The following is a 20114-nucleotide window of genomic DNA, read 5'->3' as shown; positions in this document are numbered from 1 at the left end:
GACAGAGCATTTGGACCATTTTTACAGAGAGGATGGGATGTAGCCATTGACAACGGTGATGCCCTTACAGAAAGCTTGCCATGGAAAGGAGTAGGACTGATTGGATGAAGACAGCAGGAAAGCAGTAGTTCAGAAAAATGAAGGCATCTCTATACGCTTATCTGAAATTCTCACCAATGAATTACATAAGTATTTCTATCTTTATTTTCTATTTATTTATTATAATTCGAAAACTCCATAACCAATTGATATCCGCCTGACTGAGATTTACAAGGTGACCATAGCTTGCTTCATACCAACAATCTCCGTGGGATTGACCCTTACTCACGTAAGGTTTTATTACTTGGACGACCCAGTGCACTTGCTGGTTAGTTGTGCGAAGTTGTGAAGTTATGTTTGGATCATGGTATTGTGCACCAGTTTTTGGCGCAATTGCCAGGGAGAGAACGAACAACAAATTTTACAACCTCAGCGTAACAATTTCGCATACCAGCCACCTATCCTATCTCGGCCACGAAAAGGAGAACCGCTCATATTATATCTCGCGGTAGAAAGCCGGGCAATAGCCTCAGCACTAGTCAGAGAAGACAAAAGTGGGCAACAACCTGTCTACTTCATTAGTAAAGCGCTACAGGGATCCGAGTTGAACTACCAGAAAATAGAAAAGTTTGCCTATACTCTCGTTCTAACATCTCGACGACTTTGCCTGTACTTCCAGGCTCACACAATTAAGGTTCGAACTAACCAGCCCATAAAAGGAATATTGCAGAAAACAGATTTAGCAGGCAGAATTTTACAATGGGCAATCGAGTTATCCGAGTTCGACCTCCAATATGAAGCTCGGACGGCCATCAAATCACAGTATCTGGCCGACTTCATCGCAGAATTAACAGATGCCCTGGAAATCCCCACAGAATGGAATCTCTATGTGGACGGTTCTTCAAATAAGACTGGAAGCGGCACAGGTGTGATAATAGAAAGCAACCAAGGAGCCCAAGTTGATCTCTCTCTCTTAAATTCGGGTTCCCGACCTCAAACAATCAGGCGGAATATGAAGTATTATTAGCTGGTTTGAAGCTGGCTAAAGAGGTTGGAGCTCAAAAACTCAACATTTACAGCGATTCACAAGTAGTCACCTCACAGATAACAGGGAGCTACCAAGCCAAAGATCCCACCATGAAAAAGTATTTGGATAAAACCAAAGGACAGCTCAGACAACTTAGGGAATATAAGATCCGCCACATACCCCGCGAACAAAATAGCCGAGCTGACGCACTCTCGAAACTAGCCAGCACCAAACCAGGAGGCAACAATAGAAGCCTCATTCAGAAAATGCTACAGAACCCGTCAATCTTGGAAGAGGAAAAAGTCCTAGCCGTAACAAGTCAGGACCAAGGATGGATGACCCCCATAATTAACTACCTCAAAACAGAAACACTCCCCACAGAAGAAAAGGAGGCAAAGAGGTTAAAAAGGGAGGCACAGTACTACACTATCATAAACAACATCCTGTACAAAAGAGGGATCTCAATACCATTACTAAAATGTGTACCGACCAACAACACAAAGGAAGTGCTAGAAGAAGTACACGGCGGCATTTGCGGCAATCATCTCGGAGCACGAGCTCTCGCCAAAAAAGTACTCCGGGCGGGATTTTATTGGCCAACTCTACAGAAAGAAGCTACAGAATTTGTAAAGACATGCCCACCATGTCAGAAACATGCCAACTTTCACATCACCCCGCTAGAAGAGCTCATCAGTGTAACTTCGCCTTGGCCGTTTACAAAATGGGGACTTGATCTTCTCGGACCCTTCCTCCAGGGATCAGGACAAGTTAAATTCCTCATAGTAGGGGTAGACTATTTCACAAAGTGGATCGAGGTAGAGCCCCTAGCCAACACCACTGCTCAAAGAAGCCGGAAATTCCTATATAGAAACATTGTCACAAGGTTCGGGGTTCCACACTCTATCACCACAGACAATGGCACTCAATTCACAAATGCAGGCTTCAGAAAGTTAGTAGCCGACTTAAACATAAAACACCAGTACACCTCCGTGGAACATCCGCAAGCCAATGGACAGGCTGAAGCTGCCAACAAAGTCATATTGGCCGGGTTAAAACGGAGATTACAAGACGCAAAGGGAGCTTGGGCAGAAGAGCTTCCACAAGTTCTATGGGCGTATCGAACGACGCCACACTCCACCACAAAGGAATCCCCCTTCCGGTTAGCATACGGAATAGAGGCAATGATTCCAGTAGAGATTGAGGAAGGATCGCCTAGAGTGGTTCATTACAATGAGGGAGCAAATTTCCAACTTCAAAGGGAAGAGCTCGACCTACTACCTGAAATCCAAGAAAGAGCTCAGATCAGGGAAGAAGCACTAAAGCGTCGAACGGCTTCCAGATATAATCAAAGGGTAGTGCCGAGAAGTTTCGCAGAAAATGATCTCATCCTAATCCGAAATGATATTGGAACAACTCGCCCAGGAGAAGGAAAGTTGGCAGCAAACTGGAAAGGACCCTACCGAGTCGTGGAAGTACTTGGGAAGGGCTACTACAGACTGTCCGAACTCGATGGACGAGAGCTTCCCAGATCATGGCACGCCTGCAACCTAAGAAGGTACTACAGCTAAAAAAAGTAAAGATCTCACTACTGGATGCACTCTTTTTCCTGAAAAGTTTTTTTAATGAGGCACCAAGTTGAGACTCAGACACTATCCGACTTAAAGGGATGAAAAATTCCCACATGGATATATTTGCACTTTCCTTTAATAAAATATATTTTAGATGTTGTACAAGTTTTCAAGATGCATTAATCTGAAGCATTCATCGTCCGATTATAAAGCAACAGATCGGCATAAAGTGAAAAGCAACTTCACTGCACGATCACAATAAAGACAATCGTCCGATAAAGCTGAAAACGCGATTCACCTAAAAGACAATCTAAAGATAGCAACCACCTTCTACACATCGGCAAAGATGAACACAGAATAATGTAAGAAGTTATCGAAAGTGATCCGAAAAAGAACCTGACGAGGTCTTATGGATTGCTAAATAATAACTTAAAGACTGGCCGACGTAAAGAAGTCGGACCAAGTCAACCCAAGTTACAAGTAAACCCTGGAAAGCGGTATGGCCAACCCTATTAAAGAGGATTACTTTAACTTATAAGGGCCCGACATAACAAAGTCAGCCCAAAATGAACAAGTTATAAAAGTAATCCCTGAAAGAGACCTGACAAAGGTCCAAGAAAGAGGATTACAAAAATAACTTGGAAGAGACCGACATAACGAAGTCGGTTTCCTACAATGAACAAGTTATAAAAGTGATCCCTGAAAGAGACCTGACAAAGGTCCAAGAAAGAGGATTACAAAAATAACTTAGAAGAGGACGACGTAAAGAAGTCGACCTCCTACAAAACAAGTTATAAAAGTAATCCTTGAAAGAGACATGACAAAGGTCCAAGAAAGAGGACTACAAAAATAACTTAGAAGAGGACGACGTAAAGAAGTCGGCCTCCTACAAAAACCAAGTTATAAAAGTAGTCCTTAAAAAGAGATCTGGCAAAGATTCAAAAGAGAGGACTACAAAAATAACTGCAAAGAGGACTAACGTAAAGAAATCGGTTATGAAAGTGCTAAACATACAAGCAAAAGCGAGAAAACCGAAAAACAAGTTGGGCCCACACAGCCACAACCTCAAAGGATCCAAGCTACAAACAATAAGTACAAAGCAATTCAAAGAGGCTGAGCCGCAAGATTCCAACACTCTCAAAAACCAGAAGAGATACCAAGATAAATGCAAAAAAACGTGATATAATCTACAAAAGTTAGAAAGCTTCAGAGGCCAGCAAAATCTACCTCAAAAAGCTAGAAAGCTACCTTTGTTTTCCAAAATAAAAGTTGCTAGGCAAGCGACTAGAAAGTGTCAGCAGTTAACAAAACAATAAAGAGTTTAAAAGCCCACAAGCCGGGCTAGCTACACAAATGTTCAGAGAGAAATCAGCAAACATCGGGAGCCTTCTTGGCAGCATTATTAGGGGGAGAAGGAGGGCGAGTCTGAATAGGCACAGCATCCACAGTTCCATCCTCCTGGTTCAGAATCTGGCAATCCGGATCGGCTACAACCGGAGGAGCTGAAGAAGTCGACACTTTGGCAGAGGACACAGGGGGAGGTTCAACATCATCATCCTCGTCATCAGGGACAATCTTGCCATCCCTGACAATGTTATCCAGGCTGAAGAGGTTAAGGTCGGCCTCGGGAGCAATAACCCGAACTTGTTCCTTCAGGTTCTCGTAAGCAGCAGTTACACTGCCAACGAGATGACCCTGAAGCTCAGAGTAATCTTCTCGGGCACTCTCCAGCTCCCCCCTCAGACGCATCACCTCCCGATAAGACGTAACGTAGCTATCCTTATGCATCAGTGCCATGTTCTCGGCCAGCCGCACAGAAGCTGCCAAAGCAAGAGAATTTGCCTTCTCGTTCTCCAAATCCTTCTCCAACTTGGCAACCTTTACCTCAAGCTCCTCTTTAAGGCCCTTCATCCGATCGAACTCCTGCTTCGTCTCCTCCATAAACTCTTTGGTGGCATGGAGAGGAATATTCTGAGCAGTTCGGTACAAAGCAACCCCCATATACGCCATTTTTACACTGTTTCGAGCCATAAATTCCAGATGGCGAAGGATAGACACATCGTCCATAGGAAGAGCACCGTAGGGACCGATTTGCTGATCCACAAATTCGATCTCATTGAAGTTGGGAGCATCAAAGTTGAAAGGCTCAGCCGTTTTTTGTTTCTTATTGGGAGGAGTGCCAGAAGGAGCGGCAGAAGTTGGTGGAGGGTCAGCCAGACGAACTCGAGGAGTGGGGATCACCTTCCTCGCCCCAGGAGAACTCTGGCATGGACGGCTTCACACGCACTTGGGAAGATCCCTCCCTGGCCGCCTTGACCGAGATGTTTTTAGCAGCAGTCGCCTTCTGTGCTCTTTTAAAAGCCTTCATGGATTCATTATTCTTCATTGCCTCTGCAAATAAAACACAACAGTAAGAAATTAAGCTGCAAGTCGGAAAGGCATTTACAAGCAATATAAACAAATAATAAAAGGAAAATCAGGAACGCAAAATACCCAGCTCGGTTTGAAGAAGAGAAGAATTGGTTAAAAATTTCTTTGTATCAAGATGGGAGGTTGACCCCAGTGTTCTTCCAAGACGGTCACAAAAGCTCGCTCAGTTTCATCCAACATCTCCTACGTGTATCTGGACACTCTCACATCTTTTTGCATTCCAAGGGAAAGGCGGGCTCATCATTTTCATCTAGAAAAAACTAACGCTTACATTCTAGCATCTCTCAAACAAGAATATAAGACCTTAAATAGCGAGCATTTTCATAGGAAAAAGACAAAACGCAAAAAGCACAGAAAGTCATCAAAACCACTATCTTCCTACAGTTTATCAGTAAAGAACAAGCATGCATCCCCAAACATCAAAGCACGACAAGTAGAAAGCGTCAAAGATACTTCCTTTTTTAGGATCAAACAAAATTATCACTCAAAGTTTCGAAACCAAAAGCACTAACAACAGGCAGAAGCCATAAAAACAGCAAGCAACAGGAAAAGCGAAAAATCATGCAAAGAGGCAAAAAAACTACAGAACACACCACGATCAGGCATAAGTAAAGGCAGAAAGATCCAAACTTTCTCTAGCCAAAATAAAAACTTTCTCAAAATAAATGGCGTAAAGGAAGGAAGGAAGAAGAACCAAACCTGGAAAATGGGAGAAAAGCTGCAAAAGAAAGCAGAAAAACGGAAGGCAAAATCCAGAATCACCCCTCTTCCACGAAAACAGCAACAAAGCAAGCGTCGTAGGAAGGAGCTATGGACTCAAAGCCAGAAACAGAAAGCGAGAGAGTAAAGGGAGAAGTTACAAAGAAAGAGTGAAGAAGAGAAACTGTTTCCTGAGTGTAAAGTTCAAAAATAAAGAAGTTAAACGGGGCAATTAATGCCAAATTAATTGGGGCATTAAACCCTCGCACGTTCCCCATAACAAGGCGCTAATACAAAAGCGCGCGCTTTTAGAGGAAAACGTTCTACATTCAAAAAGGTTCTACAAAAGAGGAAGTCGACAAAATGCTCGAGTTCGGCTTCACCCGAGAAGGATCGAAGTCCTAAAACCAAGACTCGACCTCCAAAAGAAAGACCGAGCTCGAGCAGGGGCACTGTTCATACCCTGAGTCGAGTTATCCGACCCGGGATGATCGGCGACAAAGCGACTGACCTCTTCAGGTCAGACTATCCGATCTCTTCCCAAAAGAGCTCGGCCAAATCGACAGGAAAGCCCAAAAAATGGGCCCAACTCAAGGAATATGACCCATATCCAAAGGCAGTCCAAGCCTATAGAGATAAGGTCGGTTCCATTGAAGATAAGCTGACCTCACCAAAAGATAAGATAAGATAAGATAACTAAGTTATCTTATCTAAAAAGGTCACTCTACAACTACTATAAATACACTGGAGCACCCAGGTATAACTCATACTCTGATTCTACAAAAAACCTGCTTAATACCCGTGCTAACTTAAGCATCGGAGTCTCTTGCAGGTACCCCCCACCCTCGGGTGACCAAGGATCAGCAGTGCAGCAAGTCCAACAAGTCAGACACAACAGCTCCAGCCGCCACCAGCCAGCCGGACACGCCATCTCCGACCAGTACAGAAGATCTCATCCGAGATCGACCTCCAATTTCAGGTAACCCCCGAAACAGCAACAAATAGTAAGATTCAAGAATGGCATGACTGAATACTCAAGTCCGACTTTATGAAGCTCGACCTCGAGTAGGGGCACTGGCTTATTACGAGAGCCAAGTCCAAAATTATTAAAAACCAAAGACAACATTCTACAATGATATCAGAGCACAAAAGAAGAACTCGATCTCCTTCCAAAGCAAACTCAGATAAGAAAAGAGGCTTTGAGAAATTCTACAAGGAAGTTGGTAACTTTCAAGTTCAAAAGAAAAGCTCGATCTCCTTTCAGAAATTCGAGAGAAAACTCGAATAAGAAAAAGAGATTTTGAGACAAAGGATGGCTACGAGGTTCGCCACAAATGACCTCATCCCGATAAGACATAATATCAGGTTACAGAGGTCGGGCGAAGAAAAACTGGCAACAAACTGGATAGGACCCTACAAGATTGCTGAAATCTTAGAAAAGGGCTACTACAAAGTGTCTAACTTCAAGGGTGAAAAACTGTCAAGGTCGCGACACACCTCCAATATAAGGAGATCCCATAATTTCTTATGAAAAATGATTTTCTACAATTAACACACACCAATTGAAGCTCGATAAACCGCGAAAATCACAGGCCGATCATATAGAAATCGCTTGGATGAAGCGACGAGGAATCAATTGGTGGAAAGAAGTTACATATGCGAATTGGAAAGAAAACACCTCGAAACAGCTCGGGCCAAACGGGTTGAAAAAGTTGTGTTTAGAATAAGTCACAAAAGTAACTTAACCAAATATGCCCCTCGAGGCATAAATACGATTTAACAACTCGACCCTCACGAATGAATCGTACAAAATCTCAAGCCCACGATCTTATCTCTACGAATAAATGACCTAGTCGTATAAAATGGAACAATTTCACAAAAACAAGTTGTTCAAAGAAAATTTGTTCTAGCATTCACAACAACCTAAGGACAAGATTTTTGAAGTAAACGATTTGTATCAAAACAAGTCGTAAGAAATCAGAATAAGTTTTAGAAAGGTGATTTGTATTAAAACAAGTCATGTATCCTCAAAACAACTCGAACTGAACGAGTTATACGAAACTAGGACAAGAAATATTCTTTGGTTAAGCAAGATGTGCTAAAACTCATACAGAGCCTACAAGCCTTAAAAAACTCGGAAAGAACGAGTTATACAAATCAGTTCTAGAAAAAGGACTTGGCCAAAAACAAGTCGTTTAAAGAGGGAAAAGTATTTATAACACGGCATGGGCATAAGGGTAAGTTGACGCGATCATTAAAGAAACGCACTGTTACCAATGTAACTGCTTCCACGTGTAAATGCGAAAACCCTAACAGACGCGACGTTTGATTAGACTTTGGCGGTTAAGAAATTTAAAATCACGTCGGTTTTAAAAATCACATCAGCTACAGACCCGAGTTCAATACTCGAATCCAACTCATAAGTAAAAGAGATTGGACTCGAGTAGGGGCCTGTTCCTACCCTGACCCAACGCTATGGCCCAGGTTCAAATACACCAAAAGGCTCAATCCAAAGATTGGCCTTCGTTATTCACTGACCTCTTCAGAAGAGGTCAGACTCAACACATACTTCTTTTCAAAGAAGTCGGGTTCAAGAGATAGCTGGCAGATAACACTTATTAAAATAAGTAACTGCCCCTAAAATCTCTCAACCCACTTCTAGAAGCTATATCCCAACAATTTCTAGATAAAAGGGACAGTTATCCACCTAAAAAGGTGGCACTACTCCAACGGTGGTTATTGGTTCACCACTATAAATACACTGACACTCCTCAAGTATCACTAAGTTTCAATACATTCTAAACCTGTTTAACCACATGCTGACTTAGGCATCGGAGTGTCTTTGCAGGTATCACCCTCCATCTCTTAGAACACACAACTCGAACGGCGGCTTCTCGACGTAAAACAAATTGGAGACCACCTTCTTTTAGCGTTTGAATCTCTCATTCAAGTCCAACCATCCAGTTCTAGATAAGCCCCGGAACACTATCCTAAGTAAGTTTATATTTTAAAAAGTTACGAAAGAAAATGATCTATCATAATAGATTTCTGGCAGTGGTGTAATAAAATGCCGAAATCGGGGTTCCGGACTTCAAATTATGCTTAAATACATTTAAATGCTCCGCATTCGACCGAACCACACTTTTCTCGTCTCTCAAATCAATCATTTTCCATTTTCCACTCCTTTTTCACACACACTCTCTCTCTCGGGTCAGGGTCAGGCGCCAATCATCGCTATGCTCTTGCTCCTCACCTTTCTCTCCCTCTCCCAAAAGATTCCCCCAACCAATTCACATCACAAACCATACTCTGCATGAAACACGCACACGCACGCAGACACACTCTCAAACTCAAACTCAAACTCAGCTTCTCTTCTTCACTCTTTCCGACCTCTCTCCTCTCAAATTTCTTGAAATATATCAAATACCAATTCTGGTTTTTTAGGGGCTAAAGAGACAAGTTTCTAGGTACCTAGACCCTCAAATACCAATTCTGGTTTTTAAAATTCGTAAGCTTTAGGGTTTTCTGACTGTTGCACCCTTCGAATTTCAGGTAAATTCGCGTGTTTCCGTTTTGATTCACTCTTTCTCTGATTTTCCAATTCCAAATTCTGAGTCCTAATTGTTTTTGTTGTTTGAAATTAACCGCTCGATTATAGCCCGCTTTTAAGTTGAATTTGCTCTTTGAGTGCAGCGGTTATTTTCATAATGATTGAAGGGATTTCTTTCATGGTTATTCTGAACTCTAAGGTTTCTGAAAGTACTTTTAATTTTTGGTTTTGGGTTTTGGTTTGAAGGGTTGTTTTACCCTTTGGTCAAGACAAAAATATTTTGTTTATTTATTGTTTATTTAGCACTAATTTGGGTTGGTTTTATTGTTGCGATCACCTGCTTTATTAAATGGTGTTGGTAACCGCTAATACTTTATTTTCGAGCATCCCTTGATATGCTATTTTCTTTCCGAATGGGGGGAAAAAGGAGAGAGAGAGAAGAATTGGCAGCTCGAGTTTAACTACAAGGGGCCTTTCTAGTTTTAATATATTATTTTCCCCTCACTCACTTTTTTTATATTGAAGCAGAATCTTGTGTTTGTGCTGAAAACTGTTCAAAAAGTTTTTGTTCTTTATTTATTTATTTATTTATTTATTTTTTTGTGCTATCTATATGGGGATTGATCTTTAATCATGGTATGCAGCTTCAGCTGCTGCTGATTCTTGAGGGGAGCTTGGGTTTGTGTAATTGGATATAGCTTGCACTTTTTTATTGTACTAGAGGGAAATTCATACATATGTACCTATTGTGATTTTCGGGTAATGGAAACATACCGCTTTTCCTCTGCCCCTCCTAAAATGTCTGCATTGGTAGGGAAAGAATAAAACAATGAAACTTCCAAACTCTATTTAGTAGAAAATAGAATATTCCCAATCTTGGTGTGATTAGCTTTTTACAAGTTTTGTGGTGGTTGCCATATCTATTGCAAGGGATCTTAATTTTCCTGATCAAGACAAACACTAATTGATGTAATATCTTACTAGTCTGTGACTGAAGCAGAAGGGTGATGCAATGAAGCAGTCTTTTGATCCTTCATCTTTGGGTAATTATCTAAATTCATTTCTGTTTTGGTTACCATAATGAGTTCTACGTTGAACTAATTGTATTGTTTATTTTATTATTACAAATAGGTCCTTCAAAGATTGCATCCATAAATATACCTAGAGGAGTGGGGTGCAGTGCACGGGGGGTTTCATCTGGATCTGATTCATACCATGCGTCATCTGATGCTAGTCTCTTTTCCAGTTCATTACCTGTTCTTCCACACGAAAAGTGTATGCCATATTTTTTTACAGCACCTTTAGTCTTGTACTCCATATTATAGAAAAACCTTTTGACCCATTTTTTGCCAACTTGCAGTGAACATAAATGATACTGAAAATGGTTATCAATCTGTTGATGACATCTCATCTGGCTTTGAAAAGCTTCAAGACAAGGGTTCATTAGAAGGTGTCGGTGCTCATGCAGTGGGAACCACGCTTCCTGATGATGAAGAGGAGCTTTTGGCCGGCATAATGGATGATTTTGATCTAAGTGGTTTACCTGGTTCTCTTGAGGACTTGGAAGAGTATGATCTTTTTGGAGATATGGATCTAGATCCTGATCAGGATGGTTTCAGTGCGGGCATGTCCAAATTGAACTTCTCCGATAGTGTTGTTAGCAATGGTTTGCCTCATTATTCTTTTCCTAATGGTGTTGGAACTGTTGCTGGAGAACATCCATATGGAGAGCATCCTTCTCGAACGCTATTTGTCCGAAATATTAACAGCAACGTGGAGGATTCAGAGCTGAGAGCTCTTTTTGAGGTTAGTATAAGGTAGTCTGATTTAAATAGACAATTTTGTATGTACGTTTATTTGCTTGTTGAGTTCAATAGTATGCCAACTTTGTTGGTCTTGACATTTGGATATCTTTGTTAACAACAAAATTATGTAAACAAGACAAAATTGTTTAGAATTTAAAACTATTTACTGTAGATATTATTTCTGGAGTTGTTCGGACTTCTGAAATGATGAGGTTCCAAGTAATGAAAAATAGTATATTCTATTTGTATAGTCTAAGTTCCTATTTGTTTGAAACCTTTTCAAGGAAAAGAAAAAAATGAACATTTTTAAAGAATATGCACAAAAAGAGTGCAAGATAATTAGATGCTTTCGTCAGGAAAAATAATTAAATCAAAAGATGCTACGACAGTGCTTCTTTCAAAATCAAAGTTGAGAGAGAATAGCATCTAAAGTAAAGATCTAGAACTAAATTAAACTAAATTATCATAAAGTATAGTATTTAAGCTTAATGAATAGCTTTTGGCGGGCATATGCTAAGTTAAAAATAAATTGGTTGTTTTGGTGTTTGTGGCTACAAGTTAGAAACTCTCTACTGACGGGAGATTAAGGAGGAAGGCATGGAGATGATTAATTGACAAATTGCGTAATTGTAATGTGAATTTTGCTTGCATTTTCCCCTTTCAATGAAGTGCAAGTCTCCCAAAAGTTAAATCAACATTGTGGGACTAAGAAGGAAAGTAGTTTACCTGTGAAGATGAAAATTAAAAGCTTTTGCCATACCTTTTTCTTTCTTCAGTCAAATATATATTGCTCAAAATTCTGAACTGTAACACAGTTGCTTCTTTGTCTCAAAGAAAGCAAGTGCTATATAAAATAAATCATGTTGGGGGGAGGATTTTGTTGTTATAGACTTTCATGTCTCAAGATTGTGCTGAACCCTATATATGACAGCACAACTACTGTGAATTTTGTATCTATGTATTTATAACTGTAAATTAATTTTACTTTTTGAATACTTGATATGTTTCTACGAATAGAGTTAATCATGAACTTAAATCTATATTGACATGACTCCTTAGAAAGTTCTAATGTGAGCCTTAAAATAGTTTTAATTTCAGATGTGAATCCTTAGTTCCAAATGTGTGCATATTTGTGGAAGGTAGGAAGGGCCTTTTCTCATTATTTTTCTGTATACATTTTAAACATTGTAAATAGAAACAAGTGGCTGCAATTTGTTTCTGGAACACATTAAATGTGCTTCATTATCCCTGATCAAGGGTTAATTAATTAACTGATATATCATTCAAAATTTTTGCTGTAAGAATTGTTAATTGTGATTTTATATTATTTTCCAGCAATATGGTGATATTAGAACCCTCTATACTGCATGTAAACATCGGGGTTTTGTAATGATATCCTATTATGACATCCGTGCTGCTCGAACAGCTATGCGTGCATTACAAAACAAACCTCTGCGTCGCAGGAAACTTGACATACATTTCTCAATACCAAAGGTATTATATTCTCCTTAACCTACTTCACAGTCGTCCTAAGTTTTTCTTAGTAATTGAATGCCTTGACATTCTTGTACTTGCTTTCTTTTCTTGCACATCCCAGGATAACCCATCAGACAAGGATATCAACCAAGGAACCTTGGTGGTTTTCAATTTGGATCCATCTGTTTCAAATGAAGACCTCCGTCAAATATTTGGGGCTTATGGAGAAGTCAAAGAGGTGATTCTTTTATTTTTCTGAACTGCTATTGTCAGATCTATTGAGATGTGGGTAGATGTGCCTCTGTTTCTGTGTCCTTTTTAGTTCTCTAACTAAAAATAACCTTATTTTTAATGATCAATATCTTTGCAGATAAGGGAAACTCCTCACAAGAGGCATCATAAGTTCATTGAATATTATGATGTCAGAGCTGCAGAAGCAGCACTAAAATCATTAAATAGAAGTGACATAGCTGGTAAACGGATAAAGCTGGAGCCTAGTCGGCCTGGAGGAGCTCGTCGAAAGTGCGTACACCAATTATTTGAGATGCTTTTGGTTGATTTTTATTTTTATTTTGTGATATTCATTGTTTACTTTTGGTTGAATTTCATGCAATGTATTAACATATCATTGTTGAACAGAGTTATGGTTTGGCGAATGTGTTTTCTGTTAGCTTATCTTTGTTGGTACTTGGATATAGTTTAATGTTCTCAGAGTGGCTCAAATGTTATGATTTTGCTAATAAGTGTTTGTCTGTTTGGCTTAGCATGGTGCTTGGATAATAGCATAAAGTGCCCAATTAATATTTTTAGCCATTGAATTATTGTAAAATTAGCTTTGTAAATTTATATTGTGGATAGAAAATTTACCACTAACGGTTGCTTCTTGAACTTCAAAACTTTTGCTGCCTTCTTTTCTAGCATTTATGTTTATATATCAATCTAGTATTGATAACATTTGCGCCTCTTAGTTTATTGCTCCAACTAAATCAAGAGCTTGATCAAGATGAAGCTCGGAACTTTCGGTATCAAGTGGGTTCACCTGTGGCCAACTCTCCACCAGGTAGGTTCTTGTGATCTTCTTTGCAGACTTAGGCTTGATTTGGTAAAGCTTTTTGAAGAGGTGCTTGTGCTTTTTAAAAGCACAAGCTCCTCATTTTGTGTTTGGTAAATAAAAAAGACCATGTGCTTGTGCTTGTAGCTTTTAAAAGATGGGGATACTTTTGAAAGCAATTAAGGTGGAGCTTTTCAAAGTTGGCTTGTGTTTTTCAAAATTTAAAAGTCTAATATAACCTCATATATTAACTAATTTTCAAATTTAACACTTAAATTTATGTCTTTTATAGTATTTTTAAATTTAAAAAGCTGTTTTATTAAATGTAATTGTGGTTGCTTGTGTTTATTAAAAGTCATTTTTAATTTGATTTACCAAACATAAATGCTACATTTTTTAAAAAGTAAAAGTTTTACCGAACTAAGTCTTAATTATGATGTTCTTCCATCTGTTGTCTGTTGTTGAATTAAGCTGATAAAGCTTTTATTACAGGTAACTGGATGCAGTTCACTAGTCCTGTCGAGCAGAATTCTATGCAAACGATCAGTCATTCTCCTGGCTCTAGGATCATGAGCCCAACAACTGGTAGCCACTTGCCAGGGCTGGCTTCAATTTTGCAACCTCAGGTATCGAATACTGTGAAGGGTGCAACTATCGGCAAGGACTTTGGAAGGAGCAATCACGGAGAGCACATTTTTACCAGTATGAATTCAACGCAAGGAACTACTTTTCAGTCACATTCACTTCCAGAGCCAAAATTCAGCCAATATCGTGGATCTTTGTCCTTGTTTGGTCCATCAACATCAAAATCAAATGAATCTTCGATGGAAACCTTGTCTGGGGCACAGTTTTTATGGGGAAGTCCAACCCTTTACTCAGAGCGTAATAAGCCTTTAGCTTGGCCAAGACCAGCTGCGGTGCATCCATTTACATCAAATGGCAAGGGGCATGGCTTCCCATACTCAAGTCAAAGTACTTCCTACGTTGGGGCATCCCATCATCATAACGATCATCATGTTGGTTCTGCTCCATCAGGTTTGCCACTAGAGAGGCACTTTGGTTTTCCTGAGTCACCTGAAACTTCGATCATGAATAATGTTGGTTATGGAGGCATGGGTCTGGGGCACACTGATGGAAATTACATGGTTAAAACAAGTGGGTCTGTTAATGCTGGCATTACTATTCCGAGAAATATTTCTGAGAACGGTTCATCAAACCTTAGAATGAGATCTTCTCCTAGGCTTAGCCCCGTGTTTTTGGGCAGTGGTCCATATGCAGGACTACCACCTACTATCATGGATAGTTTGACCGACCGTTCTCAGAGCAGATGGATTGAGAACAATGAAAGCCAAGTTGATAGCAAGAAGCAATTCCAGCTTGATTTGGATAAGATTAAATGTGGTGAAGATACAAGGACTACATTAATGATAAAGAATATTCCAAATAAGTATGATTGACTTTGGTGGCTGTTTATTGACCTCTATTGTGACATTGGATGCTTTGATGATTCATTAGTTGCTGATAACTTGCAGGTACACTTCAAAAATGTTATTAGCTGCCATTGATGAAAATCACAGGGGTACATATGATTTTCTCTATCTCCCAATTGACTTTAAGGTACATTTTTTGCTTGAACAAGTTTTAAATTATGTACAGCTTTCTTCGAAATCTAGAAGCTGATTTTCTATTGTTGTTTGTAATTGCAGAATAAATGCAATGTGGGATATGCATTTATCAACATGTTGTCACCCGCTCTTATTATTCCATTCTATGAGGTAGGTTTCATCAACTCTACTGATTCTCATATCCATCTTCAATAAAATTACTTGGCATTTAATGATAATATCGTAGAATCTATTAAAGAATCCCCCTCAAATGGTAGATTCACTAACTTGTTTGATTTTTCAGACATTCAATGGGAAGAAATGGGAGAAGTTTAATAGTGAAAAGGTTGCATCTTTGGCATATGCTCGAATACAAGGGAAGACTGCACTTGTGAGCCATTTCCAAAATTCAAGTTTGATGAATGAAGACAAGCGCTGCCGCCCAATTCTCTTCCACTCAGAGGGTCCCGAGACGAGTGATCAGGTAGTGTTATCGACTACTATGTACCCAGTAAACAAATAAATACCTGGTTTGTTTAATCTTCGATGCGATGCTCTTCATGAGGTTGATATTTGGAACTAGTTGCTTTGCATCGTCGTCATAATTTTATCGTTTGGATATATTTTCTCCTGAAATGGAGTTATGGATATCTAACTGCTGTGGGTGCATATGTACTGTAGATCATACAAGAGCATCTTCCCTCCAACATTTTGGAATGTTCAGGCACTTAAGCCGATTGAGCCGTCAAGTGATTTTGCTGGGAGTCCGACGAAGGACGGATATCCCGTAAGCTGAGACAAGTTAACATCATATCTGCAGAATTGGTCGGATATCCCGTAAGCTGAGACAAGTTAACATCATATCTGCAGAATTGCATAAAACGAAACCTTTTGCTGTTAATGTAAACTTCTGCAGGCGCGTCACTGGTTCTGCATATATTTAGGAAATATAACTAAAGGGTGTAGATTCTGTATCATAGTCATTTTAAGGAGTATTTTGCGACCAAGCTATAAGAAGCTTGGACCATTTTGACTGGTTTGCTTCACAGGTAACTTATGTTGATGGTGGAGACCAAGGGCTGAAGATTTGAGCAAATCTGGTTTTCATTCTAGGGAAGGTGTCTCACTTGTTTTGCTCATCATGTGCTTTCTTTTTTCTTTTATTTTTTGGGGGGCGGGGGGCCATTTCGGGGTTTGTTTTTTTAGGGATTTTGTTTTTATTTTTGAAAAAATGTCAATATGGTTAGAGCTTATTTAGGTCTGAGAGTGAGAGTCGGTTGGTAAATTATTAGCATGGGGTACACAACGAAATTGTATAGGGAGAAATAAGACCACTTGTTTCTAAATGCCTATAATGTACCGCTACTGTTGAAAACGACGTGTATAAAAGTGCGCTTTTATGCGAAAACCTCTGGAATATCTTGGTTTAATTAATTAATTAAATTTTATTTTAACATTTATTTCAGTTAACTCTTTCTATTTTTCCTTCATTCTAAATGGTCCCGGAAAAAATTTCTTCATTCTAAATTATAACTCGACTCAACTCCGCCAACTTAATGACGTGTTCATGCACAAACGGTTCCAGAGTGGAGTAAATCGCAAGGTTTTGAAACCAGATCAGTTTTCGAATAGTTAGTTACTTATTTACTGGTTTAATCAATTGAGGATTTACACATACAAGTTTTTTTGGCTTATAAGTCTTATAAGTTGGTACAAGTCCAACAAAATATATGCATTATACTTCCACATTCAAGAGTAAATAAATGCATGTTATTCAACCACTTCCTGTTTCTAAAGCGCACTACTCATCATGCATTATGAACGACTCTTCTTCCATGAAAACGAGTTTCTTACCAAATTTGAAGATAATGGAACTTCAAAAATATACCTAAAGGATTACAGAAATACACCAGAATTCACCCAAAAGATTATAGAAATACACCAAAAGAATTACAAAACTACATCCAAAGGATTTAAAAAATACACCCAAAATTCGTTGAAGTACACCTTATGCATAATTCAGAACTCTTTCTTTCTCCTCCTCATCTTCTACTACTGCTTCTTCTTCTTCAAAAACGATTTCAGAGCTTGATGTCAAAAAATAATGAAAATCGAGAATAACGAAGAAAGAAAACAAAGAGAAAAGCACGTAAATGAAGAAGGAGAAAAAAAAAAGCAAGAAACGAAAGAAAAGAAGAAGAGGAAGATGAAAAAGAACGTGTACCAAGAAGAAGAAGGTGCAGTGAAGAAAACAATGGAAATCGAAGAAAGAAAATAGAGAAAAAAAACGAAAGAAAAGAAGAAGAAGAGAAAGAGGAATAGAAACGTGCAGCAAGAAGAAGAAGGTGCAGTAAAAACGTACAGTACAATTCGAAGCGCGTAAGTACGATTTAACTGTTTAATCGATTTAACTGTAGTCTAATAAATTATAAATAAATACTTAAAATATAATTATAATTTAACATAAATTTTAAAATCTTTTAAATTTAAAATATTATATCAATTAAAATCTAACACAATCTTTGACCTTATCAATTATTAACAATTTATCATTTACTAATCATTATATTACCATTGAATTCATTAAAATAGTCACAATAAAAAAAATTCATTGAATTAACCAAACTAATAACAAATATTCGATTATTTATTCATCTAGTTTATTGAGTTAATTCAATTCATCTATTCCTTCATTGAATTAAAAAAATGAGCACAAAAAGCACAACAATGTAGTTTATATACACATGTAACGCATGAATGAGATGAGAAGAAAAATTTGATATAAACTTGATCTGTAGAAAAATTAGAACAGGTGGTGAATTGTGCAGTTCAATTTCAGATGCCAAGAAGCCGAAAGGAGTCCGCCACCACTTTGAGCTGATCTCGATATCTTCTCCATCGCCTCTCATCGGCTCCCACAATTAACGTGTAGTACCTTCCTGCACATATCAATGCACCTTATTAGTTAGCATTAGCATTAGACATGATTGATTGAGTCTATTGTTACTTTATGGAACACTGAGATTTTGCTTGTATGGCAGGTTAGTTACCATTTCCTATAGCAATTGTTGCAAATGAGGCACTTGAGTAATTTGGAGAAGTAAGCACATATTCAAATGAATAGTAATATTTTTCATTTACCGTTTTCTGCCATTCAGAACTCAAATTATCTTTAATTCATCATGATCATATATTTAGTTCTTTCAGATTAGAAATAAAAATCAGTGAAAGCAAACCTCCGGCATGTCATATATTGTTAGTCTTTGATTTGGTGCTGCATATCTATCTATGTTTGACCAAAAACGATACAACCTGCTTAAATGTACAAATTATTTTTTTGAATATCAAAATAAAAATAGTGTGTATAAAGATTTGTAGACAACAATATGCAGCAACATCACCTCTTCCAATGGGACCCATATATCTCGGATGTCTTTCTTCTCAGTTGGTATGAACCTCACCCTCACATTTTGCAACTTTAGGTATCTATCTTTGAATGCAGAATCATGAGCCATGAAGTCAAATTCCTACAGATTAAAGGACAATCATTCATTCATTCACTCTTTGGAAACATTATCTATATATCTGTTTCTATTGGATTGGATTATCATGCAAACTCACCTTCCAAGTAATTGGCGCTAATTCTCTAACTACACATACCTCCAGAAATGCAGTCACAAACTCACAATCCAAGCACAATTAATCACAAAACACAAAGCAGCACATCACTATACAAAATAATCACAACCCACAAAACAGTAGAATACTGAACAGAGCATAAAAAAACACAATCATAATCACCTGCAGAGTATGACGAGAACAATATCTTCAAAACACGAAACACATTCAATAACAATATCTTCAAAGCACTAACCTTCGATCTGAAAAAGTTGGCCAGCACTTAACTATTAAAGGAAAAATGATTAATCTTATATTATTAGATCTCATCTCACATCATTGAAAATATTGATGATGACTAATTGATGGCTAAACATCACAAATTCTGCTGGCCCTCTAGCAATCCTTGTGATTTTATGTCTAGTAGGAGCGATTTGATATACGGTCGGGGTAATTTGTGAGGAAAAATAATGAGTTAGGGAATGTGAATTCGCGTTCATTCTGTGGTTCTTTTTTTTTACTATATTTTTCATTCTCATTTTTTTAGTGTTCTTTTTGTTCTATTTTATTAAAAAAAAAAGTTACTGAAAAAATAATGAATAATAGAGTTAGTTTAAAAGTATATTATAATGGTCAATTATTTTTTCAGACACTTGAAGGTATAAGATTTATTTGTGAAAATCTATGTGATATTGTTGTTCCTTTTATAATATTATTTGAGGAACTAAAAGGTATAATTTGTGAAAGAATTGATCCTTAAATATTGAAAAGAGTGACTAATATTTTGTATAGGTATCCTGTACCAGTGTTTAGTAAGTTCATACATTTCGAGATAAAATATGTCACTGATAACGCAACGATACAAGAAATATTTTCAATATATCATGAAAGTCGATAAGAGGTATGTCATTGATGAAACAATGATGCAAGAATGAGAGAGGGCACTTACTTTAAGAAATTAGGGAATAGGGTTATGAGAGAGGGCGAGAGAGGGTGAGAGAGAGGGAGGTGGGAAACCATCGGACGGGGTGGGTTGCGATAACAACTTCTAGATAAAGATCCGAGGGTTTGGAACCGAGATGAGTATCTTCGACTGGAACAGGATTCTTTCACCGTTTTTGTAGACAGGCTACCGGTAGACATATCGAAACAAGAATTATTTGGTTTGTTTTCATGGACAGGAAGGATTAATGACATTTACCTCTCCAGAAGTGGAGTGGTGTACCTCTTTGCTTTCATCCGATATA

General features: G+C 38.4%; 1 protein-coding gene and 1 pseudogene across 2 annotated transcripts; one reads left to right on the top strand and one right to left on the bottom strand.

The window, feature by feature from the left end:
• The first annotated feature begins 8858 nt into the window (after positions 1-8858).
• On the top strand, positions 8859-16657 carry LOC107630518 (protein MEI2-like 5). 2 transcript variants are annotated; one of them, XM_016333682.3, is made up of 13 exons: positions 8859-9315; positions 10298-10356; positions 10445-10588; positions 10674-11119; positions 12454-12612; positions 12716-12832; positions 12965-13116; positions 13563-13654; positions 14138-15092; positions 15178-15262; positions 15352-15420; positions 15554-15733; positions 15931-16657. In XM_016333682.3, exons 2-13 carry the CDS (start codon positions 10326-10328, stop codon positions 15979-15981), a joined length of 2481 nt encoding a protein of 826 aa, XP_016189168.1. In that variant the 5' UTR covers positions 8859-9315; positions 10298-10325; the 3' UTR covers positions 15982-16657. The 2 variants fall into 2 exon arrangements, with proteins under 2 accessions (XP_016189168.1, XP_016189167.1); XM_016333681.3 differs by having other exon boundaries at positions 8904-9315; positions 10244-10356.
• Positions 16658-18084: 1427 nt separating this feature from the next.
• LOC107633150 (photosynthetic NDH subunit of lumenal location 1, chloroplastic-like) overlaps positions 18085-20114 on the bottom strand; it is a 30970-nt pseudogene continuing 28940 nt past the window's right edge.

Source organism: Arachis ipaensis, chromosome B3 (assembly GCF_059453495.1).
Source record: "Arachis ipaensis isolate K30076 ecotype BB chromosome B3, ASM5945349v1, whole genome shotgun sequence".
Lineage (NCBI taxonomy): Eukaryota > Viridiplantae > Streptophyta > Magnoliopsida > Fabales > Fabaceae > Arachis > Arachis ipaensis.
The sequence above is the reverse complement of the archived record's forward strand: the minus strand, read 5'-3'. Positions and strand labels throughout refer to the sequence as shown.

Bases quoted from the DNA above. Each gene is read 5' to 3' on its own strand.
- LOC107630518 (XM_016333682.3), top strand. From the start codon at position 10,326: ATGAAGCAGTCTTTTGATCCTTCATCTTTGG. The intron at 13,117-13,562 runs GTGCGTACACCA...TGCGCCTCTTAG, and splicing joins CCTGGAGGAGCTCGTCGAAA to TTTATTGCTCCAACTAAATC. The intron at 15,421-15,553 runs GTAGGTTTCATC...TTGATTTTTCAG, and splicing joins TTATTATTCCATTCTATGAG to ACATTCAATGGGAAGAAATG.